This window comes from Bos indicus, chromosome 7 (assembly GCF_029378745.1).
Source record: "Bos indicus isolate NIAB-ARS_2022 breed Sahiwal x Tharparkar chromosome 7, NIAB-ARS_B.indTharparkar_mat_pri_1.0, whole genome shotgun sequence".
NCBI lineage: Eukaryota > Metazoa > Chordata > Mammalia > Artiodactyla > Bovidae > Bos > Bos indicus.
In genome coordinates, this window is record NC_091766.1 from 6519592 (window position 1) to 6545674 (window position 26083).

Below are 26083 nucleotides of genomic sequence, written 5' to 3' on the forward strand. Positions count from 1 at the left end.
GCCTCAGATCACAATCGCAAGGCTTCATGGGAGTGGTAGTTTTGGGGCGGGCCTGGTGTGCACCGCGCGTCCGAGCCCAATGGTCTCTCGGGTCATAATCGAGAGGCGTGACGGGAGCTGTAGTTCCGGGACTGGCCTGGCGGGCCGCGGAGACCGCTGGACGCGCCAAGGGGCAGTTACGAGAAGAAGTGGTGCCGCACGGTCCATGGCAGCGGCTCGCGTCCCGCTCTGGGCAATCTGTGTGCTGCGGGTGGCACTGGCCACCGTCTACTTCCAAGAGGAATTTCTAGATGGAGGTGAAGGGGCGACGCCGATGGTGGCGGGGGTGTAAGCTCCCGCATACCCCGTTTGCCCATCGGATGGCCTGAGTTGCCATTTGGCCCGGCCTTTAGACGAAGGATCGGTGGTATCAAAACCCTGAAGCCTCGAAGCCTCGAGCGTCCCCATCATTCTCCCTACGGCACACATTAACAGTTTTCAGCCCTAACCTGTGTTATTTACCCCCTACAGAGCGCTGGCGGAACCGATGGGTGCATTCCACTAATGACTCACAATTTGGGCATTTTAGACTTTCGTCCGGGAATTTTTATGGTCATAAAGAGAAAGACAAAGGTTAGTGTAGGAAACGTGAAATTAATTAAATGAATATTAAACGCCTCATAGAAACCTTTCAAGGTAGGTGTGGCACACCCCAAAACCCATTTCACAATTCGGGAAACAGACCTGGGTAGGGTTGTTTTGTCTTTTCTCTCTTTAGAAGAGACCAGGATGATGCCTCTTTACAAGCACTAGTCAGATGGGTTTGGAGACCCGAGGGCCTTACGCTCCAGAAGGAAAAAGATTAGAAGATACTTCTCATTTTTATTTTCAAGTTAAAAAAAAAATTAAGGTAAAAGTTATATGCTGTCAAGTGGATGGATCTTAGGGGGTCCGATAGAATGAATATAGTATATGACTGCACACCCAGATCAAGGTAGGAACTTTCAGGCCCCACTTCCACCCCCAGAGACAAGTCCCCCACCCCCACCCGGCCCCAAGTCAGTAGCCTTCTGGTACCAAGAATAACCTCCGTTTTGGCTTCTCATTCCTAATAATTAAAAGTAGACAAACTACTGCCTGTTTTTTTATACACCCAGTTAGATTTCTAAATTTTCTTTTTAATCCACCTCAGGGCTTAGTCACAGCATGCGGGAGCTTCCGTTCCATGGCGAGGAGATCTTTTTCTTGCCATGCACGAGCTCTCTAGCTGTGTCACCCTGGCTTAGTTGCTGTGCGGTATGTGGGATCTTAGTTTCCAGAACAGAGCTTAACCTCTGTCTCCTGCATTACAAGGCCAATTCTTAAGCATTGGACCACCAGGGAGTCCCCTCTTCATTGTTTAGTTGTTGGAGGAAAAAGAAAGGGAAATAGTATTTTGTGATGCGTTAAAGTTATACGAAGCGTTCCATGCAGTGTCTGAAATTTCACAGTCTGTAAATAAAGGGTTAGTGGAACACAGCCAGGCTCACTTATTTGCATACAGTCTGTGACTGCTTTCGGACTACAATTCTCAAGGCAGAATTGAGTAGTTCAGACTCTCAAAAGTGTAAAATGTTTATTCCCTGGCTTTAACAGAAAAAAGTTTACCAACCCCTGATTTAGATGAAAAGTTCCCCTCTTTACCACCTTCCGTTCACCTTCCATTCATCTTCCATCTTGGCCCTGTTACAGCAATGTTGCCCTAAAACCCGGCAACCTCTGGTTTTGGAATGTACTTGTATTGTTTCATAGATACATGGTGCTCCAAATTGTCAGGCTGTAATGGAAAAAATGGAGTTGAAAATGACAAGTTCTATGAAGCTTGTCTAAGGAGCAGAGTTGTCATTTGTTTTTTTTCCACCATAATATTTTTCCTTCCTCCAACCTGGAATGCTGAGGCTCTAGACTCTGCATTTCATTCACTCCAGCACGTGTCTACTGAGAGCAGATACAGGCAAGACACTGAGTATACTGGTTAATTCCACCCCTCATTGTGGTCTCCCAGGATCATGACATAGAAGTCATGGATGGAAAGATCCACAGAATTAAACTAGACAGAGAAGCGAGGTGCTGAGAGGTGATGGTGATGGCTGAGGAGTGGGGTGAGTCAGATGGCCTTCAGTTCAGTGGCTCAGTCGTGTCCACCTCCTTGCGACCCCATGGACTCCAGGCTTCCCTGTCCATCACCAATTCCTGGAGCTTGCTCAAACTCATGTCCATCAAGTCAGTGATGCCATCCAGCCATCTCATTCTCTGTTGTCCTCTTCTCCTCCTGCCCCCAATCTTTCCCAGCATCAGAATCTTTTAAAATGAGTCAGTTTTTCACATCAGGTGGCCAAAGTATTGGAGTTTCAGCTTCAAATCAGTCCTTCCAGTGAACAGTCAGGACTGATCTCCTTTAGGATGGACTGGTTGGATCTCCTTGCAGTCCAAGGGACTTTCAAAAGTCTTCTCCAACACCACAGCTCAAAAGCATCTATTCTTTGGTGCTCAGCTTTCTTTGTATTCCAACTCTCACATCCATATGTGACTAATGGAAAAACTATAGCCTTGACTAGATGGGCCTTTGTTGGCAAAGTAACATCTCTGCTTTTTAATATGCTGTCTAGGTTGGTCACAACTTTTCTTCCAAAGAGTAAGCGTCTTTTAATTTCTTGGTTGCAGTCACCATCTGCAGTGATTTTGGAGCCCAAAAAATAAAGTCTGACACTGTTTCCACTGTTTCCCCATCTATTTACCATGAAGTGATGGGACCAGATGCCATGATCTTAGTTTTCTGAAGTTGAGCTTTAAGCCAACTTTTTCACTCTCCTCTTTCACTTTCATCAAGAGGCTCTTTAGTTCTTCTTAGCTTTCTACCATAAGGGTGGTGTCATCTGCATATCTGAGGTTATTGATATTTCTCCCGGCAATCTTGATTCCAGCTTGTGCTTCATCCAGCCCAGCATTTCTCATGATGTACTCTGCATATAAGTTAAATAAGCAGGGTGACAATATACAGCCTTGACATACTCCTTTCCCAATTTGGAACCACTCTGTTGTTCCATGTCCGATTCTAACTGTTGCTTCTTGACATGCATACAGATTTCTCAGGAGGCAGGCACCTCTCAGGAGGTGGTCTGGTATTCCCATCTCTTTCAGAATTTTCCACAGTTTATCATGATCCACCCAGTCAAAGTCTTTGGCTTAGTCAATGAATCAGAAGTAGATGTTTTTCTGGAACTCTCTTGCTTTTTCGATGATCCAGAGGATGTTGGCAATTTGATCTCTGGTTCCTCTGCCTTTTCTAAATCCAGCTTGAACATGTGGAAATTCACGGTTCACGTATTGCTGAAGCCTGGCTTGGAGAATTTTGAGCATTACTTTACTTTACTAGCGTGTGAGATGAGTGCAATTGTGCGGTAGTTTGAACATTCTTTGGCATTGCCTTTCTTTGGGATTGGAATGAAAACTGACCTTTTCCAGTCCTGTGGCCACTGCTGAGTTTTCCAAATTTGCTGGCATATTGAGTGCAGCACTTTCACAGCATCATCTTTTAGGATTTGAAATAGCTCAACTGGAATTCCATCACCTACACTAGCTTTGTTTATAGTGATGCTTCCTAAAGCCCACTTGACTTGACATTCCTGGATGTCTGGCTCTAGGTGAGTGATCATACCATGATTATCTGGGTTGTGAAGATCTTTTTTGTATAATTCTGTCTGTTCTTGCCACCTCTTCTTAATATCTTCTGCTTCTGTTAGGTCCATACTATTTTTGTCCTTTTTTGTGCCCATCTTTGCATGAAATGTTCCTTGGTATCTCTAATTTTCTTGAAGAGATCTCTGAAAGTGAAAGTCGCTCAGTCGTGTCCAACTCTTTGTGACCCCATGGACTATACAGTCCATGGAATTCTCCAGGCCAGAATACTGGAGTGGGTAGCCTTTCCCTTCTCCAGCAGATCTTCCCAACCCAGGAATCAAACCGAAGTATCCTGCATTGCAGATGGATTCTTTACCAACTGAACTTGCCTCCTGTACAATGTCACTAACCTCTGTTCATAGTTCTTCAGGCACTCTGTCAGTCACATCTAACCCCTTGAATCTATTTGCCACTTCCACCGTATGATTGTAAGGGATTTGATTTAGGTCATACCTGAATGGTCTAGTGGTTTTCCCTACTTTCTTCAATTTAAGTCTGAATTTGGCAATAAGGAGTTCATGATCTGACCCATAGTCAGATTCTGTTCTTATTTTTGCTGACTACATAGAACTTCTCCATCTTCGGCTGCAAAGAATATAATCAATCTGATTCTGGTATTGACCATCTAGTGATGTCCATGTGTAGAATCATCTCTTGTATTGTTGGAAGAGGGTGTTTGCTATAACCAGATGGCCTTAGAATTGCCTGGATGGTAGCGGGAGGGACTGCAGATCACCTGAGAGAGGTTGAGGGGGGAAAGAATGGAGAAGAGAGAAGTAGGTGTGGGAGTGGGAAGTCAATGGTGAATTCAGGCTTAGACATACTGATGTAGAATGCCAGGTTCATTAATGATGGCTCTCAGCAGAGGCAATTATGGGGACAGGATTATGTTGCACAGAAGGGTAGGTTATAAGAAGACTGGCTGTTTTCACGTTTGTCTTTCTTGTTTTAAGTACAGTTGATAGTTGATTTATAATATCATGTTAGTCTCAGGTGTACAGCACAGTGCTTCAGTTATGTATATATATATATTTCAGGTTCTTTTCCTTTATAGGTTATTACAAAATATTGAGTGTGGTTCCCTGTGCTACTACAGTAGGTCCTTGTGGTCAGGTTTGTCTTATAGCCCAGTAAAAGGTAAGGAGTTGGTTCAGGGCCATGTGGCAGCTGAAAAGGGAGTTTGGTCTTGAAGTAAATGACTAGGCTTGTATAAGATGATTCACACAACAAAAGGATGGTTGTCTTCATAAAAAGAGCCGCTATACAGGTGACACCTCGAACCAACTCACCCCACGTGGTGAAGCACCTTTTTTTTTTCCAGATCAGCACTCTGTTCTCCTTTAGCTATTGTGTCTCTAAAGTAGCTGTTTTATGATGAGAATTAAGGTAAAGAAGTAGACTGCTCCATGTATTTATTTATTCAACTTTGTATTTTGTATTGGGATATAGCCAATTAACAAACAATGTAACGAAGGGACTGGCCATACATACCCAAGTATCTGTTTTTCCCCAGACTCCCCTCCCATCCAGGCTGCCACCAAGCAGTGAGCAGAGTTCCCTGTGCTCTACAGTAGGTCCTTGTTGGTTATCCGTTTTAAATGTAGCAGTGTCTGCATGTCCATCCCAAACTCCCTAACTATCCCTTCCCCATATCCTTACCCCCAGCAGCCATAAATTCATTCTCTTAAGCCTGTGAGTCTCCGTTTTGTAAATTCATTTGCATGATTTTTTTTAAAATATGGATTCCATATATAAGGGCTGTCATAGGACATCTCTTCTTCTCTGTCAGACTTACTTCACTTAGTAAGTAAGTCTAAGGTCCATCCGTGTTGCTGCCGATGGCACTATTTCATTTTTTAGAAGATTAGTTAGTTTCGACCGCACCGGGCCTTCGTTGCTGTGCGCAGGCTCTCTCCAGTTGTGGCGAGTGGGGGCTACTCTGGTCGTGGCGCGCAGGCTTCTCGTGGCGCTGGCTTCTCTTCCAGCAGCGCGTGGGCCCTGGAGCACACGGTCTTTAGTAGTTGTGGTACACAGGCTTGGTTGCTCCACGGCATGAGGAATCTTCCTGGATCAGGGGTCACACCCATTTCCCCTGCCCTGGCTGGCAGTTTCTTAACCACTAGACCACCAGAGAAGTCCCAGAATGCTCCATTTTTTAACCCAGTTGCTACAAAGCTTCCTTGTATATTCCCACCCCTTGGAAAATGAAGGGAAGCAAAATGAATCTTTTATTTGTAATTAGACTGCATATCTGTCAGTTAGAACTGAAGCGTTTTTATAACTTAAGACCTAACTGGTATATTAAATACAAAAACACACACATGGGTATGTGAGATAGAAGTTCGGTGGCAGCAGAGAGCCTGTTAGTGACACGCCCGTTGCATATTATTGTACAGATGTGCTATAGGTTCAGGATCAACATAAATGGTTGGGAGGTTTATTAGGTAGGGGAGGATAGCCATTTAATTCCTGTCTTGCTGAGTGGTGTCATTCCTATTCCTTCATGAGTACTTTTTATTTAAAGGTCTGCAAACCACACAAAATAGCCGATTCTATGCCATCTCTGCACGGTTCAAACCATTTAGCAATAAGGGGAAGACTCTGATCATTCAGTACACAGTGAAACATGAGCAGAAGATGGACTGCGGAGGGGGCTACATTAAGCTGTTCCCTGCAGACTTGGATCAGAAGAACCTGAATGGGAAGTCCCAGTACTATATTATGTTTGGTGAGTTTCGATAGTACTGACAACCATTTCTGGTGATTTTTGAAAACCTTTCCACTTATAGGATCCTTAGATTGACTTTGCTCAAGTTGTGTTGAGAAAATCTAACTAAAGGTTTTTAGTGCTGTTAAACCTAATTAATTTGGAGGAGGGCATGGCAACCCACTCCAGTATTCTTGCCTGGAGAATTCCATGGACAGAGGAGCCTGACGGGCTACAGTTCTTGGGATCACAAAGAGTCGGACATGACAAGCACCTTAGCATGCCCCCACACAGATTTAATTAATATAGCAGAAAGGCAACTGTACCATTCTATTGTTCTGGGGAGAAATTTATTTATCCAACATTTATATAGCCCAGGTATTTTGAATGCCTCAGGAATGTATACCTTGACCATGGGCCATGTCAGCCCAAAGCCTGTGTGTATTATGGCTGGTGAACTAAGGATGGGTTTTTAACTCTTTTTTTGGCTACACTGCATGGCTTGCAGGGTCTCAGTTCCCCAACCGGGGACTGAACCTTGGCCACGGCAGTGAAAGCCCAGAATCCTAACCACTAGGTGCCCAAGGAACTCCTAGGTTTTTAACATTTTTGAATGATTAAAAAAAGGACAGTACTTTTGATCCATAAAAATAATAGACACTCAGATTTCAGTGTCCACAAGTGAAGTCTTAATTGGAATGCAGCCTTACTCTGTTCATTCACATCTTGTCTATGGTGGCTTTCAAGCAGCAGTGGCAGAATTGAATGGTCATGACAGAGAATATGTAGTTCACAAAACCAGAACTATTTACTGTCTGGCTCCTTACATAAAAAGCTTGTTGATTGCTGCTGCTGCTACTGCTAAGTTGCTTCAGTCGTGTCTGACTCTGTGTGATCCCATAGACGGCAGCCCACCAGGCTCCCCCATCCCTGGGATTCTCAAGGGAACACTGGAGTGGGTTGCCATTTCCTTCTCCAATACATGAAAGTGAAAAGTGAAAGGGAAATCGCTCAGTCGTGTCGACTTTCAGCGATCCCATGGACTGCGGCCTACCAGGCTCCTCGGTCCATGGGATTTTCCAGGCAGAGTACTGGAGTGGGGTGCCATTGCCTTCTCTGTGGTGACTGCTAGAATACATTAAATGTCTCATAACACCAGGAGTAATTAACATCTGTGCTGGAATTGGGAAGGGACCACATTTGGCTATAGGAACCAGACATAACTGAAGTGTGTGGATTCAAAAACCTTTAAGAATGAGGATTCTGGGAAGATGGGGGAAAAGGAAGCACCAGGAATCTGTCTCCCCACCTAGACAACAGTTGCACTGGCAGAATCTTTCTGATGTAACTATTACGGAACTCTGCAGTCAGTGGAAGTATTGCACCTCCCAGCAGAAGACTGGGGAGGTCACCGGCGGTGAATTTCAGTTCTTTGCCTGGTAGTACCTACCCATCTCCCACCTCTAGCCACATGGCTGACAGACAGCTGTGCACCCTGTTCCTGGAGCAGCTTTTACTGGGACCAGGGTAGGCAAAAAGGATCCTGTTCTCCAAATAACAAAGATCTGAGGTCCAATGGCTGATTCCTGCTTCTGATGGTAGAGGCACAGAAAAACAGATGGCCAGCCATTGTTGTTACATCTCCATACATTGTTGTAATCTTCTCCTCTTCCCCCTGAAATGAATCCCAGGGGACTAAAAGGGCTAGAACCCTCCCCTCCCACTCTTCATTTTTCACCTTTCCCCCTTTAGGAAACTAGGCGTTAAAGATTAGGACATTAAAAAGACAAATGCATATGCAAGGGAAACTAAAAAGTGACTGCACATACCCAGGAAAACACTCAGAAAAAAGCCTGAGAAAACCCTATTTATGTCCCAGGCTGACCCTTGGTACAGAGTGAGCCTTCAACAAATCAAGCAAAAAACCAAAAACAACAAAGCAAAGCCTACAGAAGGAGGAGAACCCAATTTCCAGAGTTAACATTAGCCTCAAATGTCCAGTGTTTAGCAAATAATCACAAAGTATACAAAGAAGCCAGAAAGTATGGCCCACTCAAATGAAAAAAAAAAAATCAATATGAACTGTCCCTGGTAAAAAGACCTAATGACAGACCTGTTAGACTTAAATATCTGTCTGAATGACTCTAAAAGAACTAAATGAAGATGTAGTGAAAGTCAAAAATATGAGAAAATGGAAATACAATAAGGAGATAGGAAAAAAGCGAAAAAAAAAGAAAGAAAGAAAGCCAAGGATATGGTAAACTTAACAAGAACCCAAAATCAAATTCTGGAGTTAGAAAGTACAACGGATATGAAAAGTTCACTACAAGAGTTAAAGGCAGGTTTGAGCATATAGAAGAAAGGATCCAGGAACTTGAAGACAGGTTAGTGGAAATGATTAAGGCTGAGAAGCAGAAAGAAACAAGTCTGAAGGAAAGCAAGCAGAGCCTAAGGGGCCTATAGGACACCATCAAACAAACCAACATACCGCACTGTGGGAATTGCATAAGGAGAAGAGAAACAATGGCCTTACAAATAGCTGTGAAAAGAGAAGCGAAAAGCAAAGGAGAAAAGGAAAGATATGCTCATTTGAATGCAGAGTTCCAAAGAATAGCAAAGAGAGATAAGAAAGCCTTCCGAAGTGATCAATGCAAAGAAATAGAGGAGAACAATAGAATGGGAAAGACTAGAGATCTCTTCAAGAAAATTAAAGATACCAAAGGAACATTTCATGCAAAGATGGGCTCAATAAAGGACGGAAATGGTAGGGAACTAATGGAGGCAGAAGATATTAAGAAGAGGTGGCAAGAACACACAGAAGAACTGTACAAAAAAGATCTTCACGACCCAGATAATCACGATGGTGTGGTCACTCACCTAGAGCCAGACATCCTGGAATGTGAAGTCAAGTCAAGCTAGTGTGGGTGATGGAATTCCAGTTGAGCTATTTCAAATCCTAAAAGAGGATGCTGTGAAAGTGCTGTATTCAATATGCCAGCAAATTTGGAAAACTCTGGAGCGACTTCACTTTTACTTTTCACTTTCATGCATTGGAGAAGGAAATGGCAACCCACTCCAGTGTTCTTGCCTGGAGATTCCCAGGGACGGGGGAGCCTGGTGGGCTGCCGTCTATGGGGTCACACAGAGTCGGACACGACTGAAGTGATGCAACAGCAGCAGCAGCAGCAGCAGCAGCAGCAGCAGCAGTGGCCACAGGACTGGAAAAGGTCTGTTTTCATTCCACTCCCAAAGAAAGGCAATGCCAAAGAATGCTCAAACTACTGCACAAATGTACTCATCTTACATGCTAGTAAAGTAATGCTCAAAATTCTCCAAGCCAGGCTTCAACAGTATATGAACCGTGAGCTTCCAGACGTTCAAGCTGGATTTAGAAAAGGCAGAGGAACCAGAGATCAAATTGCCAACATCCGTAGGATCATCAAAAAACCAAGAGTGTTCCAGAAAAACATCTATTTCTGCTTTATTGACTATGCCAAAGCCTTTGACTGGGTGGATCACCACAAACTGTGGAAAATTCTCAAAGAGAAAGAAATACCAGACCATGTTACCTGCCTCTTGAGAAACCTGTATGCAGGTCAGGAAGCAACAGTTAGAGCTGGACTTGGAACAACAGACTGGTTCCAAATAGGGAAAGGAGTACATCAAGGCTGTATATTGTCACCTTGCTTATTTAACTTATATGCAGAATATATCATGAGAAACGCTGGGATGGATGAAGCACAAGCTGGAATCAAGATTGCCCGGAGGAATATCAATAACCTCAGATATGCAGATGACACCACCCTTACAGCAGAAAGCTGAGAAGAACTAAAGAGCCTCTTGCTGAAAGTGAAAGAGGAGAGTGAAAAAGTTGGCTTAAAGCTCAACATTCAGAACACTAAGATCATGGCATCTGATCCCATCACTTCATGGCAAATAGATGGGGAAACAGTGGAAACAGTGAGAGACTTCACTTTTTTGGGCTCCAAAACCCCTGCAGATAGTAACTGCAGCCGTGAAATTAAAAGACATTTATTCCTTGGCAGGAAAGTTATGACCAACCTCGACAGTATATTAAAAAGCAGAGACATTACTTTGCCAATAAAGGTCCGTCTAGTCAAGGAAAGCTATGACCAACCTCGACAGTATATTAAAAAGCAGAGACATTACTTTGCCAATAAAGGTCCGTCTAGTCAAGGCTATGGTTTTTCCACTGGTCACGTATGGATGTGAGAGTTGGACTATAAAGAAAGCTGAGCACCAAAAAGAATGATGCTTTCAAACTGTGATGTTGGAGAAGACTCTTGAGAGTTCCTTGGACTGTAAGGAGATCCAACCAGTCCATCCTAAAGGAAATCAGTCCTGAATATTCATTGGAGGGACTGATGTTGAAGCTGAAACTCCAATACTTTGGCCACCTGATTCGAAGAGCTGACACATTGAAAAAGACCCTGATGCTGGGAAAGATTGAGGGCAGGAGGAGAAGGGGATGACAGATGATGAGATGGTTGGATGGCATCACTGTCTCAATTGAATAAACTCTGGGAGTTGGTGATGGACAGGGAAGCCTGGTATGCTGCCATGTCTCACATTTACTCTTGAATTTAAAATCTGGAATGAAAAAGGTCTTTCTTTAGATTAAGAAACAATTTTAAGTGGCTCAATTTGGGTTATGTAATTATTCCCTCAAGTCAGGATAGCAGAGATATCTGGCAAAAAAATATTACCACCTGTTGAATTAAAGATGATTTCACAAATATTTGATTTAGTTGGATTTGGTAAACAAAATAACTGCAAATATCTACCTAATACTACCTTTAAATACACTCAACATGTCTGCTACATGTAAATTGCAAAGCAGCATATTTTGGAGTAAAGAAGATATTTAAAGTTTTCTGTTAATACAGAAAACTTTGTTTTTAACTCAAAATCAGTTACATTTCACTCAAATCCATTGTGTCAGTCTTAAAACACTTCCTGCGATTTTTTAGCTGCAGTTTTTTAAAAAAAAAAATTTATTTATGTATTTGCCTACATTTGGTCTTAGTTGGCATGTAGGGTCTAGTTCCCTGACCAGGGATTGAACCCAGGCCCCCCGCATTGGGAGTGCGGAGTCCTAGCCACTGGACCACCAGGGAAATCCCCTTAGCTGCAGTTTTTGGTTTGAGAGCAGCTTGCAGGTGTTGAAGAGGAAGAGAGGAGTATGTTTCACTGGACCCTTCCAGGGGCCTTAACTATGTGATCTTAGATTATGTTTAAGATGCTAGAAATGGGTAATGTGGCCCCCATTTTGCAAATAAGGAAACTGAGGCTCAGAAAGATTAAAATACTTGCCCAAAAGTCAGGTCAGCCCCACTTCAGAGCCCATATGCTTTCATTTTTCACAAAAATCCACTCCTGCATAATTATTTTATGATTGCTGTTAATGGAAAAAGTCCAGATTTTTCTGGTCAGATCTAGGCACATTCTGAAGCTGAATTTAATAGTAAAAACGTGTAGGTACTTAGAAGAAATTTCTGACCAATTTCGAGGGAAAAATAAATTTCATGTTCCAATTCCAAGGTAATAGTTCAGTTCAATTCAGTCACTCAGTCATGTCCGACTCTTTTCGACCCCATGAACCGCAGCATAGGAGAAGGAAATGGGAACCCACACCAGTACTCTTGTCTGGAAAATTCCATGGATGGAGGAGCCTGGTGGGCTACAGTCCATGGGGTCACAAAGAGTCGGACACGACTAAGCAATTTCACCTAGAACCGCAGAACATCAGGCCTCCCTGTCCATCACCAACTCCCGGAGTCCACCCAAATCCATGTCCATTGAGTCAGTGATGCCATCCAACCATCTCATCCTCTGTCATCCCCTTCTCCTCTTGCCCTCAATCCTTCCCAGCACCAAGGTCTTTCAAATGAGTCAGCTCTTCGCATCAGGTGGCCAAAGTAGTGGAGTTTCAGCTTCAGCATCAGTCCTTCTAATGAACACCCAGGACTGATCTCCTTTAGGATGCACTGGTTGGATCTCCTTGCAGTCCAAGAGACTCTCAAGAGTCTTCTCCAACACCACAGTTCAAAAGCATCAATTCTTTTTGGTGCTCAGCTTTCTTTATAGTCCAACTCTCACATCCATACATGACCACTGGAAAAACCATAACCTTGACTAGACAGACATTTGTTGACAAAGTAATGTCTCTGCTTTTTAATATGCTGTCGAGGTTGGTCATAACTTTCCTGCCAAAGAGTAAGTGTCTTCTAATTTCATGGCTGCAATCACCATCTGCAGTGATTTTGGAGCCCAAAAAAATAAAGTCTGACACTGTTTCCACTGTTTCCCCATCTATTTCCCATGATGTGATGGGACTGGATGCCATGATCTTAGTTTTGTGAATGTTGAGCTTTAAGCCAACTTTTTCACTCTCCTCTTTCACTTTCATCAAGAGGCTCTTTAGTTCTTAGCTTTCTGCCATAAGGGTGGTGTCATCTGCATATGTGAGGTTATCCAAGGTAATAGACTTTCATACAAATAGTTCACATAGCTTTTGTTTTTTTAAAAAATTAAACTCTTTTCCAGCAATAACAAAAAAAAAGAAATTTCATAAACCACACATCTTCAGGGAACTCCACTGGGAGATAGATGTGGTGTTTTTTGTCCTCCTGTAGGATGCTATTTCTCGGAGAAGGCAATGGCAACCCACTCCAGTACTCTTGCCTGGAAAATCCCATGGGCACAGGAGCCTGATAGGCTGAAGTCCATGGGGTCTCTAAGAGTCGGACACGACTGAGCGACTTCACTTTCACCTTTCACTTTCATACATTGGAGAAGGAAATGGCAACCCACTCCAGTGTTCTTGCCTGGAGAATCCCAGGGACGGGGGAGCCTAGTGGGCTGCCGTCTATGGGGTCGCACAGAGTCGGACACGACTGAAGCGACTTAGCAGCAGCAGCAGCAGCAGGATGCTATTTCTAAGTTCAACGTCGCATGTACTCTGACAAATTGTTAATATTCTTTAAGTAATTATGTGCAGCCTAGTTATCTCTTATTTAATCTGGAGGTTCATCTCTACAGATTCTAGAAGAAATCGCAGTCATCTGCTGTGTTTACAGAGTTTTTTCATGGGGGTAGGTACAGGTTTGGGTCTGTGGATGTAATGGAGTTCTATTTGAGACAGAAAGACACGCGGACACTCTCATGCATTCCTACGGCTTCAAGTCAATGAAGGCACAGCTGGGTAATTCCAGACATTCTCAGAAGGCTTGACAGATTTTCTAGATCCCTCCTGTAAACCTTGCTTAGAATATTCAGAACTTCCTAGTCTTTGAGCAAGGAATAGAGTATCCTGCTGCTGCTGCTGCTAAGTCGATTCAGTTGTGTCCTGCTCTGTGCGACCCCAGAGATGGCAGCCCACCAGGCTCCCCCGTCCCTGGGATTCTCCAGGCAAGAACACTGGAGTGGGTTGCTATTTCCTTCTCCAATGCATGAAAGTGAAAAGGGAAAGTGAAGTCGCTCAGTTGTGTCCGACTCCTAGCAACCCCATGGACTGAAGCCTACCAGGCTCCTCCGTCCATGGGATTTTCCAGGCCAGAGTACTGGAGTGGGGTGCCATTGTCTTCTCCATAGAGTATCCTACAGAATTCCATTTCCTTGGTGACTGAAACTTGATCTCATACCAATTTAAAAATCATTAACTTTGTTGTGTTTGTTTTAAGGTTTTTTTTTTAATGTGGACCACTTTTAAAGCCTTTATTGAATTTGTTACAATATTGTTTCCATTTTACATTTCTTTGTTTTTTGGCCATGTTTTTTGGCCTGATCAGGGATGGAACCAGCACTTCCTGCATTGAAAGGCAAAGTGTTAACCACTTGACCACCAGGGAAATCCCCAAATCATTAAATAGAACTTCTTACAGACTTCACCATTCGGCAGAATCTACATACTGATCCTAACGTCTCTTTTGCTTCTGATGTGGGGATATTATTAAGAAAGAATATCTATATATGTGTATATTTTCTTGGAGCATGACAATAATAACAAATATTGAGCATTGCCATACTAAAAGCTTTACATACATTAGCCCCTTGAATTAGCTTTGTGAAGTCAAGATTAACACCCCCATTTTAGAGACTGGGACACTGAGGCGGGAGAGGCAAATATGTTATTTGCAAATACGTCTCAACATGGAAGGTGGCTGGGATCAGAGCCAGTCAGTCCAGCTCTGGAGCCCTCCTGTGGGTACAGGAGCCCTGATCAGAGCTTCCGAGGGAGGGTCTGAAGTTCAGACTGCATGTGGCGGGGACGCTTACCAGAGTGTTGTTAGACCTTCCTTTTCTTCCTCACCTGCTGGCTTACCCTGGAGTTCAAAGTGGCTGCGGTGACCATGACCTGAACTGAATGTCGCCGTCCATTTAAAAAATCTCCCTGGGGCATCTAATTATTCCCAGACATGTATGCTCCCTGTGTCTTGTGTACTGTTTCAGGAGAACGGTGGGGATATTGCTTTGGTGATGTATTACGGAAGGAATTTGAGAGCGGTTAATTTTTGTTTGTTTGTTTGTAGGACCTGATATTTGTGGATTTGACATCAAGACAGTTCATGTTATTTTACATTTCAAGAATCAGTATCATGCAAACAAGAAATCAATCAGGTGTAAGGTAAATGCTTTCCTATTAAATTGGTGATCGTGTTAACTCTTGAAAAGATGATAATGGAAGTTTGTAGAAAATAGTTTTGACCTTAAAATATTTAAGGGAACCATGGGGGTGAGCCTTGTCTCTCCTGTCCCCACTTTCCAGTTTAGCAGGCCCATTAGAGACACTTGTCCACAACTTGGATTGGATTGGGTTCTGAAGTCTTTTGGTTTTTTTTTTTTTTGATGAAAAATTATTTTATTTTAAATTTACAGTTTTTTTAAACTTTTTATCTTATGTTGGGATATAGTTTAACAATGATTAACAGTGTTGTGATAATTTCTGGTGGACAGCAAAGAGATTCAGCCATATATATGTGTGCGTGTGTGTGTGTGTGTGTGTGTGTGTGTATCCATTCTCCCCCAAACTCCCCTCCCACCAGAAGGGCACACTTACATCTCACCCTGAGCTGTGACACCCATTTATAATTTGCTTCATAATGGTTATAGCAGAATGGTGGCATTTCAGCCTCCATCATCATTGGGCTTCTCAGGTGGCGCTAGTGGTAAAGAACTCACCTGCCAGTGCAGGAGATGCAAGAGACTCAGGTTCGATTCCTGGGTCGGGAAGATCCTCTGGAGGAGGGCCTGGCAACCCACTTCAGTATTCTTGCCTGGAGAATCCCATGGACAGAGGAGCCTGGAGGGCTACAGTCCATGGGGTCCCAAAGAGTTGGACAGACTGAGCGACTTAGCACGCATGCACATCCATCATCATTAAGGAATGAAGTATTCAGGATGAAAAATCATTCTGGAGGAATTCATCTTCCAAATACCAAAACAATTTTTTTTCTAAATATTTATTTGTTTGGCTGAACTGGGTCTTAGTTGCAGCATGTGGGATCTAGTCCCCTGACCAGAGATTGAACCCAGGCCCCCTGCTTTGGGAGCAAAGGGTCTCAGCCATTGGACCACCAGGGAAGGCCCCCAAAACATTTTAAAATGGGAATATTTCTAAAATGAATGCATACATCCTTGACGTTTTTACCCAGAGGATCCTGTGAAAATGACCCTTTAGGTCTTAGGGCCTGTTTATACTCAATGATCCTGAGCCGGGCTCCTCCAAAGAGGCAGCTTGCATTAAGTCCCTGGTGTCTGGGCCTAGGAAGAAGAAGTAGCCTCCCCAGTGTGCAGCCCCCACTTTGAAGGTAAGCACCAGGAAGTAGGGACTTGTCCCCTGAGGAATCCCTAGCACCCATAGCCTCTGGGAATCTGGGCAGGAGGCCAGTGTGTTGCAAGATGATTGACAGCAAGGAGAGGGAGCATACGAGCATGCGTGCTCAGTCCCGCCCACTCTCTGCAACCCTGTGCACTGCAGCCCGCCAAGCTCCTCTGTCCTTGGGATTCTCTAGGCAACAATACTGGAGTGGGCTGCCATGCCCTTCTCCAAGGGATCTTCCTGACGAGGGTTCAAACCCAGGTCTCCTGCATTGCCAGCCAGCTCAAACTCTAAGCTAAGAAAGGTGAGTGGAGACAGAGGCAGGCAGAGAGCAGGGGGAGAGCATTGGAAGAATCATGCATTCAGCTGTCAGAGCGGACTACAAGGGTTGAGGGGGACACAGAATAGACTGTAGTGCTGATTCTGGATAGAGTTATCGGCCACACAGTATGGCAGATCAGAGTGATACTGAAAAAAATTTTTTTAATTGTATTTATTTACTCTTGTCCATGTGGGGTCTTCATCGCTGGGTGGGCTTTTCTCTAGGTGCGGCCAGTGGGGGCTACTCTCTCGTTGGGGTTCACGGGCTTCTCGTTGCAGTGGCTTCTCTCGTTGTAGAGCACAAGTTCTGGAGCGCATGGGCTTCATAGTTGCGGTACTTAAGCTCAGTAGCTGCAGCTCCCGGGCTCTAGAGCACAGGCTCAATAGTTGTGGCGCACGGGCTTAGTTGTTCCACAGCATGTGGGATCTTCCTGGACCAGGGACTGAACCCATTTCTCCAGCATTGGCAGGTGGATTCTTTACCACTGAGCCAAGGGAAGCCCCTGAAAGTGTTTGGATTTGGCTTTTAGCAGGGAGAGACTCCTCCTGGCAGGGCCTTTATGCCGGGGTGGTGGTTCTCAAACCTGAGTGGTATCAGAGACCCCGGAGGGCCTGTGAAAGTGACCAGAGGGTCCGCTGAGTTCCAACGCAGCAGATCAGGGCTGACCTGGGAATGAGCATCGCCCCTGTACCCCCAGTGACACTGATGCTGCCGGGGTATGGTGCTGGGGTCTCCTCTGCTGGTGACAGGCATGTCCTGGGAACCCCCAGCTTCCCTAGGCACCCTCCCACCCACCTTCCAATCTTCCTTTATTTATTTTTGGCCGCACTGTGTGGCTTGAAGGGATCTTAGTTCCCCAAGCAGGGATTGAACCCATGCCCCCTGCAGTGGAAGCACAGAGTTTTTTTTGTTTTTTTTTAAAAAATATATTTATTTGACTGCATTGGTCTTAGTTGCATCCTTGGGATCTTTCATTGCGGCACACGGATCTCCAGTTGTGGTACCCGGGATCAGTAGCTGTGCCCCACATGGGCTTTGTCGCTCCCTCTCGTGTAGTTCCCCGACCAGGGATCAACCCTCATCCCCAGCGTTGCAAGGTGGATTCTTAACCACTGGACCACCAGGGAAGTCTCCAGACCTCCTTTATTGAATGTTAAATGCTTTCCTTATGTCCAGTCTGGGCTTTTAACCATGCCCAAGAAAGAAACCAGGCCTGCCCCAGCCAAGCTTCAGTTGTTGGACAACTCATCAGGAGAGTGTTAGGAAACATCGAGGGTCTCATTCTTTTCTTCTTCTCCCCACAAAACACGCAGGTTGATAGCTTTACACACCTCTACACTCTGGTTTTAAGACCAGACCTCACTTACGAAGTGAAAATTGATGGTCAGTCGATTGAATCCGGAAGCATCGAGTATGACTGGCAGTTAACGTCACTGAAGAAAATGGAGAAGGCATCAGCAGAGGCTGAGGGCTGGGACCAGGCTGCCAAGGACAAATCCCAGGTGTGGATTCTTCCCACACAGCTGCTAGAAGGTGTAAAGCGTAGATTGTGAGTGCCCAGGTGCCGTGCAAGTGCTGCCTGGCTGGTAGTGATGGTGCTAACAGTCAAACAAGGAGCCCTCCCTAGAGTGCATGTGCTGAGACCAGCCACACAGCTGCATACTGCACGGTATTGTGAAGGAGTTAGAAGTATTTGAGATGAAAGCAAGAAGGGTTTGTTTTCTTAACCGATATTTTAAAAATCTTTATTTATTTGGCTGCACCAGGTCTTGGGTTTCCCAGGTGCCTCAAGTGGTAAAGAATAATCCGCTGGCCACTGCAAGAGACTTGAGTTCGATCCCTGGGTTGGGAAGATCCCCTGGAGGGGAGCATGGCAACCCACTCCAGTATTGTTGCCTGAACAATCCCATGGACAGAGGAGCCTGGTGGGCCGCAGTCAGTGGGGTTGCAGGGAGTCGGACACGACTGAGCATGCTTGCACCTGTGCCAGGCCTTAGTTGTGGCATGTGGGATCTTAGTTCCCTGACCAGGGATCAAACTGTGGCCCCTGCAATGGGAGCATGGAGTCTTAACCACTGGACCACCAGAGAAGTTCCAAACCAATGTCTTTTTCCAAAAAAAAGAAAATGCCTCAGCAACCTTTATAAAAATGATTTTCTTTTCATTCTGCATTTGAACATAGCATTTTTGAGCATCATGCTTGTAACCAGCAGCCAAGCATCCATGACTGTAACAGCTGCGTATTAGTTTCCTCTTGTTGTTCAGTCAATAAGTCTTGTCCCCCTCTTTTCGACCCCATGGACTGCAACACGCCAGGCTTCTCTGTCCTCCACTACCTTCCGGAGTTTGCTCAGATTCATTTCCACTGAGTTGGTGATGCTGTCTAACCAAAAGGACCTCAAACTGCAGGCTGTGGTCGAAACCCCTGGTGAAGTTAGGAACCCCAGCACTCAGCCCTTCCACCATCAAGTTGAGGAGGAGAAAAGGGCACCCGGGGTCACAGGCCTGCCTCTGCCTCTCGGCAGATTTCCTTTCTCAAAGCTGAGAATCTAACTTTTTCCCCCTGCACGCATTTGAAGGACTGGGAGAAGCATTTTCTGGATGCCAGCGCCAGCAAGCCGAGTGACTGGAAGGGCGAACTGGACGGGGACTGGCAGGCGGCCATGCTCCAGAAGCCTCCATACCAGGTGCGTATATGGCACCATCTTCCTGCCAGTCCCCTCCCCACCCGTGTCCCCGGGGACCAGCACATATGGTTTGTTGTTGCAGGATGGCCTGAAACCTGAGGGCATAGACAAAGATGTTTGGCTCCATCAGAAGATGAAAAACAGCTATTTGACCGAATACGATCTCTCAGAATTTGAGAACATTGGTGCCGTTGGACTGGAGCTTTGGCAGGTCGCTCATTTTGTCTTTTTGTTGTTTTCTGCACTGGGTCTCTGTTGCCATGTGTGGTTCAGTAGTTGTGGTGCACGGGCTTAGTTGCCCTGAGGTGTATGGAATCTTCCAGGACCAGCGGTCAAGCCCGTGTCCCCTGCGTTGGCAGGTGGCTTCTTAGTCACTGGTCTGCGAGGGACGTGCAAATTGCCGGGTTTTAAACTTGCTCTGGTTTAGTAACTCTGAACTTCACCCTGAACTCCTGCTCCTGTCGTGTACCTGGCACCCTTACCCAGACCCAAAACTTACAGCCCTAGGTAAAACGGACATCCTTCCTGTCCGCTGGACACTTCTTGTCTGCCCCCCACACCCCCTGGAAATCTGCCTGGGGCTGACCTTGTGGTGCCTATCAGCTTTAGGATAAGATTGCAGGTTCTGATGTAGTGGGTCCAGGGTGGAACCTGAGATCCTGAATCCCTAGTGATGTTGATGCTGCCCATCCATGGCTCACACTTTGCCCAGGCAGGGTCTCAATCACGGTTCTCAAACATCACTGGATGCTTGAGTCCCTGGGGAGACCGTCAAAGCCTCTGTGTCGGGTCATGCCCCAGACCTGCTAAACCAGCATCCCTGGGAGTGAGACCAGGCATCAGCGGTCTTGTCAATGTTCTCAGTGGTCCCCATACACAGCCAAGTTTGAGGACCAGTGCTCTGGAGGGAACTGACATTCCAGAAAAGGGTTTCAGCATGTGCTAATGTCGACAGCTAATCTCTGTGACAGTATCGAATAAATCACAGCAGTTTTTACTTTGTGGAAAGTTTCATTTTCCACACCAGTATCAAAGGACTTATTTTCATCCACAGGTGAGATCCGGAACCATCTTTGACAACTTCCTGATCACGGATGACGAAGAGTATGCTGAGAATTTTGGCAAGGCCACCTGGGGTGAAACCAAGGTACGATGAATACAATGAACCTTTTTTTTTTTTTTTAAAGAAGACAGCCCTTTATTTATTTATGTGTGTATTTGGCTGTGCTGGGTCTTCACTGTCGGATGTTTGTTTTCTCTACTTTTGGTTGGTGGAGGCTACTCTTCGTTGCAGTGCAAAGGTTCCTCATTGCAGTGGCTTCTCTCGTTGCAGAGCACAGGTTCTAGAGCGCATGCTCAGTAGCTGAGGCACGCGGGCTTATTTGCCCCTCGGCATGTGGGATCTTCCCGGAACAGGGATTGAATCTGTGTCCCCTGCATTGGCAGGTGGATTCTTAACCACTGGACCACCAGGGAAGTCCATGAACATGATGAACTTTGCTTTTGTTATTCATTTATTTCCATACTTGAGTCTCACATATAGAAAAAGGTGCTTCACTTTTTCTATAATAAACACCCCACCCAGATCAAGATATAGAATGTCACCAGAGCTCTAGGAGCCTCCTCATGTCCCCTCCCAGCCGGCACTCATCCCCAAAGGAATGGCCGTTCCACTATTCCATCACCACAGATGGATTTGACCTCCTTTTGAAATTTGTATCAATGTAGCTACCCATTATTTATTCAGGCCATGTTGTGAGGCTCATTTGTATTTTCCCATAGAGCAGTAGCTTGTCTTTCCTTTGTGAATATTCTAGAAGCTATGCATCTGTTCTCTGTGGATACAGCTTTGGGAGACTTCCAGCTTGTGGCCTCAGGGATAAGCTGGTTCCCGTCATTCCTGTACCATCACTCCCGTACCTGTCTTTCAGTGGCCACATGCCCAGGAGTAGACAGAGCAGTCACCAGTTCATACGCAAACGGTTTCCAGCGTGTCATCCTATTTACATTCCCTTCTGCACAGATGAGAATTTCCATGCAGGAGGGAATGCAAATCTTCGGCCATGCTAGGCGTTACTGTCAATTGCTGATGAGTCGGATTTATTGAAGGCTGACTTACGTGCCATGAAATGTACAGTTCCATGAATTCTGACAAACACATACAGTTATGAAAACACCACTAAAAATCAAGATGTAGAACAATTTCGTGTGTGTGTGTTCAGTCGTGTCTGACTCTTTGCAACCCCATGGACTGTAGCCCCAGTCTCTACTATCTGTGGGATTTCCCAGGTAAGAATACTGGAGTGGGTTGCCATTTCCTTTTCCTGGGATCTTCTCAACCCAGGGATCGAGCCTGATTTTCTTGGATCTTCTGGATTGGCAGGTGGATTCTTTACCACTGTGCCACCTGGGAAGCCCAGAACAATTTCACCACCCCCAGAAGTCTCCTTGTAGCCAAGCCCTCCCCTATGCCAGCAACTACTGATGATCTGATATCTGTCCCTATTGGATTTTTTTTTAAGTATAATTTATTAACAATGTGTTAGTTTCAGGTATACAGCAAGGTGCTCTCTCTCTCTCTCTATATATATGTGTGTGTGTGTGTGTGTATTCTTTTTCAGATTCTTTTTTCCTTATAGGTTATTACAAGATGTTGAATATAGTTGTTCCCTGTGCTGTACAATAAGTCCTTGTTTTTATGCCCCTATAGTTTTGCCTTTTCCAGAATGTCATATAAATCGAATCATGTAGTATAGGGTCTTCTTTTTTTGTCTTTTTCTTTTTTGACCTCACTGTGCGGCACGTGGAATCTTAGTTCCCTGACCAGGGATTGAACCTGTGCCCTCTGCACTGGGAGCATGGAGTCTTAACCACTGGAGGCATGGAGTCTTTCTGAGTCTGCTTTCCACACCAAGTGCAGTGTCTCCAAGATTTCTCCATGTTGCTGGGGTTTCATCAGTACCTTGTTTCTCCATCTCACTGAGAAGTTTATTTGCTCACCAGCTAATGGACATTTGGGTTGTTTCCAGTTTTTCACAGTATGATCAAAGCTGTGAACAATTTCGTATATAGTTTTTGTGTGTGTGTAGATAAGCGCTTTTATTTCTTTTGGTTAAAATCCAGGATGGGGTTTGCTGAGCTGCATGATGTGTCTTTAACTCTATGAGAAACTGCCAGACTGTTTCCCGAGGGGCCGCACTGTTCTGCGCTTCCTCCAGTCTCCCCAGCACTGGGGAGAGTGGGTTTCTATAGGTGTGTGGGGGGTATCTCGCTCTAGTTTTGTGTGTATTTCTTGGATGAGGAATGGACGTGGGCACTGTTTCATGGCTTTTGTGGCCATTTGGATATCCTCATTTGTGAAATACCTGTGTTCTTAAATTAAAAAAAAAAAATCTTTTGGCCCCACTGCATGGCATGAGGAATCTTATTTCCCCAACCAGGGATCAAACCCAGCCCCCCTGCACTGGCAATGCAGAGTCTTCACCACCGGGGAAGTCCGAAATACCTGTGTGTTAAGATGTAATACCTGTGTGTTAAGATGTAAGTTTTGTTGTTAATCAGGTATGGCAAGACTCCCAGACCAGGAAGTGGGCACCATCAAAAAAAGATAGTTTGTTTTACTAACAGATCCTGAGCGGAGGGGCCACGCCAGGCCACACGGCCATATGGGGAAGCACCAGGTTTGGTCAGGAGGCAGAGGGAAAGCGTGGAAGATGTGAGCAAAAAACTTTGGTTTGGTCTCTGCAGGAAGGAGTAGATGAAGCAGGATAAACAGGCTTAGGATTGGCTAGTTTTAAGAATTTCTGTGGGCCCTGGGGCGCTAGTTCTCTAGCACCTGGCAATGGGATAATTCAGATGAGATATCAGCCCTGAATATAAAAAGCCCAGTAGTGGAGGTGGTTAGGGATGTGAGCTCTGGATGTAGCTTGCATATGAAAGGAGTTCTTTCAGGCATTGACTCTAAGACTCAGTCCCCTTGGAAGGGCCATCCATCCATCCCTGGGTCAGCAGAGCCCCACACGTCAGATGTCATGTCCATCACCCTGGGACCAGCTGCAAAGTGGGTGCTTAAACTTTGACCATTTCATGGCATTTCGGGGGGAAACTTCCCCTTCACTGATGAAAGGTGGTTATCACTAAGGGATTTTTCTTATGAGCCATTTCTTCTTGAATCTGATTTCTGCCGCAAAGGCTTACTAAACTTTTCGGCAATGACTTCGGGAACCTCTTTGACGTATCTGCACTCAGTCCTGGACTTTCTTTTAATTACCAAAGTTTGGATTTTCTCATTTAGGCTCTGAGGCCTCTTCTCATTTCTCCCTTACTGGTCAGCTGGTTGAAAGACAGACCCAGGTGCTCTGGGAATGGAAGAAGGAGAGGGTATTTGTTTCCTGGGGCTGCCATAACAATATCACCACAAACTCGCTGGCTTAAAACATCACAGATGGGAACTTCCCTGGCGGTCCAGTGGTTAAGACTCTGAGCTTCCACTGTAAGGGGGGTTGAGTTTGATCCCTGGTCAAGGAACAAAGATCCCTCATGCCATGAAGCTGGTCAAAAACAAAAAGGTCCATGGCAAATGTATTCTCCCAAATTCTGGAGGCCAAAAGTCCAAAATCAGTATCAGTGGGCTGAAATCAGGGCATCAGCAGGGCTTTGCTCCCTCCACAGGTTCTAGGGGAGAACCCTTATTTCATTTCTTGCAGCTTCTGAAGGATCCTGGTGCTCCTTGGTTTGTGGCCACATCCTTCCAATCTTTGCTTCCATCTTCACATGGCCATCTCCTCTTCTGTCTCTGTGTCAAATCTCCCTCTGCCCCTCTCCTATGAGAACACTGTGATAGAATTTAGGGCCCACCTGGTAAGCCAGTAGAATTTCCTTATCTCAGCATGCTTAATTTAATCACATCTGGAAAGCTCTTTCCCCCTACATAGTGTGTGTGCGTGCTAAATCGTTTCAATTGTGTCCAACTCTTTTCAACCCTGTGGACCGTAGCCCACCAGGTTCCTCTGTCCATGGGATTCTCCAGGCAAGAATACTGGAGTGAGTTGCCATGCCCTCCTCCAGGGGATCTTCCCCATCCAGGGATCAAACCCACATCTCTTTCATATGCTGGATTGGCGGGTGGGCTCTTGACCACTGGCGCCACCTGGGAAGCGCTCTCCTACTCCATTTAAGGTTACATTTCCAGGTTCCAGGAATGAGGACTTGAATATCCTAGGGGGGGCTTCTTTTTCAGACCCCAGCTGGTGTGGAGGCTTCCAGGAGGCAGAGGCAGGCTGTATGCTGACACCCAGTCAGCCCTCAGAAAGCCTAATCCCCGGCCACCGGGTTCTTTGTTTTTTTCCCCAGGGCCCAGAAAAGGAGATGGATGCCATACAGGCCAAGGAAGAAGTGAAGAAGGCCCAGGAGGAAGATGAGGACGACATGTTGATGGGCAGGTTCAGGGGGCGAGAAAATAGCTTCAAAGGATTCCACAGAAGGAACGAGTTTTAGTCATCCCCACCCCAGATAAAGATGACTGGTAAAACCTTGTTTCTTTACTTTATTCTACCTTTAAAAGTGTCATTTGTCTAGTTTTCTTTGAAAAATGTTCCTATTTTTCTCAGTGGGGTGGGTATGGTTCTCCCTGAGCAGTCTCCTCTCCCCTCCCCTCCCCTCCCCTCCCCTCCCCACAGGTCCCCCTTGTTCCAACCTCCCCCAATCCTGGTACCCAGAAACATTTCCTCTGGACAAACCCAAGTGCTGGAGGAAGCCCGAGGCCAGTGAGACTCTGGCCCAAAACACCACACCCTCTTCTTAATCCCCCTCAAATGTTTTATTTAAAAAAGGTAGTAAAACTTACTTTGAGAAAGGAGAAATGATGCTTTATTGCTTTGGGTTGTAAATTACTGGGGCTTCCCTGATAGCTCAGTTGGTACAGGAGACCCCGGTTTGATTCCTGGGTTGGGAAGATCTGCTGGAGAAGGGGTAGGCTATCCACTCCATTATTCTTGGACTTCCCCTGTGGCTCAGCTGGTAAAGAATCCCCCTGCAGTGCGGGAGACCTGGGTTTGATCCCTGGGTTGGGAAGATCCTAATAACGTGGGAAACTTTTCCAGTATGGAATCTTTATGCAGCACCCTTGGTCTGGAAATGTTTTGCATGCCTCCCTTGCATGCTGGTTATTCCAGAGAACCCAGGCCTTGTGTATAGACGTTTAACATTCCATAAAGAAGGTGACGCTTTTCCCCCCACTCTGTGGCCCACTTCTATGGCCGTTGGTTCTCTGTAAAACAGAGCAATGAAATCCATTCTCTCAAGTGAAAATAGTGATTACTTTGCAGTTTAATTTTTTTTCCCTTAAAGCAAATGACTTGCTTTGAAAAAGTCACACATAGAGGGTTCTGTTTTGAAGAGCTCTGTTTTCACACAGAAATTTGTGTTGGGAATAATCAAATTTAATACACCAATTTTGGAATTTGGAATTTAGTCATGTTACAAGGAAGCCAAATAAAATTGGAAATGATACACAGCATGTGGATAAATGATTGGTGTGAAAAGTCTGACCAGGAAGTAAAGGTTGGACAAGTTTTGTTCTGGCTTTGGTCGAAGTTGGCAGACTTGCGACCTTGAATTTTTTCGGCTCCCAGATCATTTTGGTCTTCCCAGGTAATCAGGAGTTATCAGTCTCAGAGGTCTTCCCTGGTGCCTCAGTGGTAAAGAATCTGCCTGCTAATGCAGGAGTCCCAGGTTCAATCTGTGGGTTGGGAGGTTCTCTTGGAGGAGGAAATGGCAACCCACTCCAGTATTCTTGCCTGGGAAATCTCATGGACAGAGGAGTCTGG

At 45.3% G+C, this 26083-nt stretch overlaps 1 protein-coding gene and 1 non-coding gene across 4 annotated transcripts; one reads left to right on the top strand and one right to left on the bottom strand.

The window, feature by feature from the left end:
- Positions 1-70: 70 nt before the first annotated feature.
- On the top strand, positions 71-25100 carry CALR3 (calreticulin 3). 3 transcript variants are annotated; one of them, XM_070792596.1, is made up of 10 exons: positions 85-296; positions 511-612; positions 6224-6427; positions 14959-15053; positions 17883-18071; positions 19149-19256; positions 19339-19467; positions 20311-20403; positions 24609-24780; positions 24935-25100. In XM_070792596.1, the coding sequence occupies exons 1-9, from the start codon at positions 206-208 to the stop codon at positions 24750-24752; spliced, it is 1155 nt and encodes a 384-aa protein (XP_070648697.1). In that variant the 5' UTR covers positions 85-205; the 3' UTR covers positions 24753-24780; positions 24935-25100. The 3 variants fall into 3 exon arrangements, with proteins under 3 accessions (XP_019819124.2, XP_070648697.1, XP_019819123.2); XM_019963564.2 differs by lacking the exon at positions 24935-25100 and having other exon boundaries at positions 87-296; positions 24609-24824; XM_019963565.2 differs by lacking the exons at positions 17883-18071; positions 24935-25100 and having other exon boundaries at positions 71-296; positions 24609-24824.
- On the bottom strand, positions 11472-11544 carry TRNAR-CCU (transfer RNA arginine (anticodon CCU)). Its single transcript has one exon. It is a non-coding gene; the product is annotated as a tRNA-Gly (tRNA).
- Positions 25101-26083: the final 983 nt, after the last annotated feature.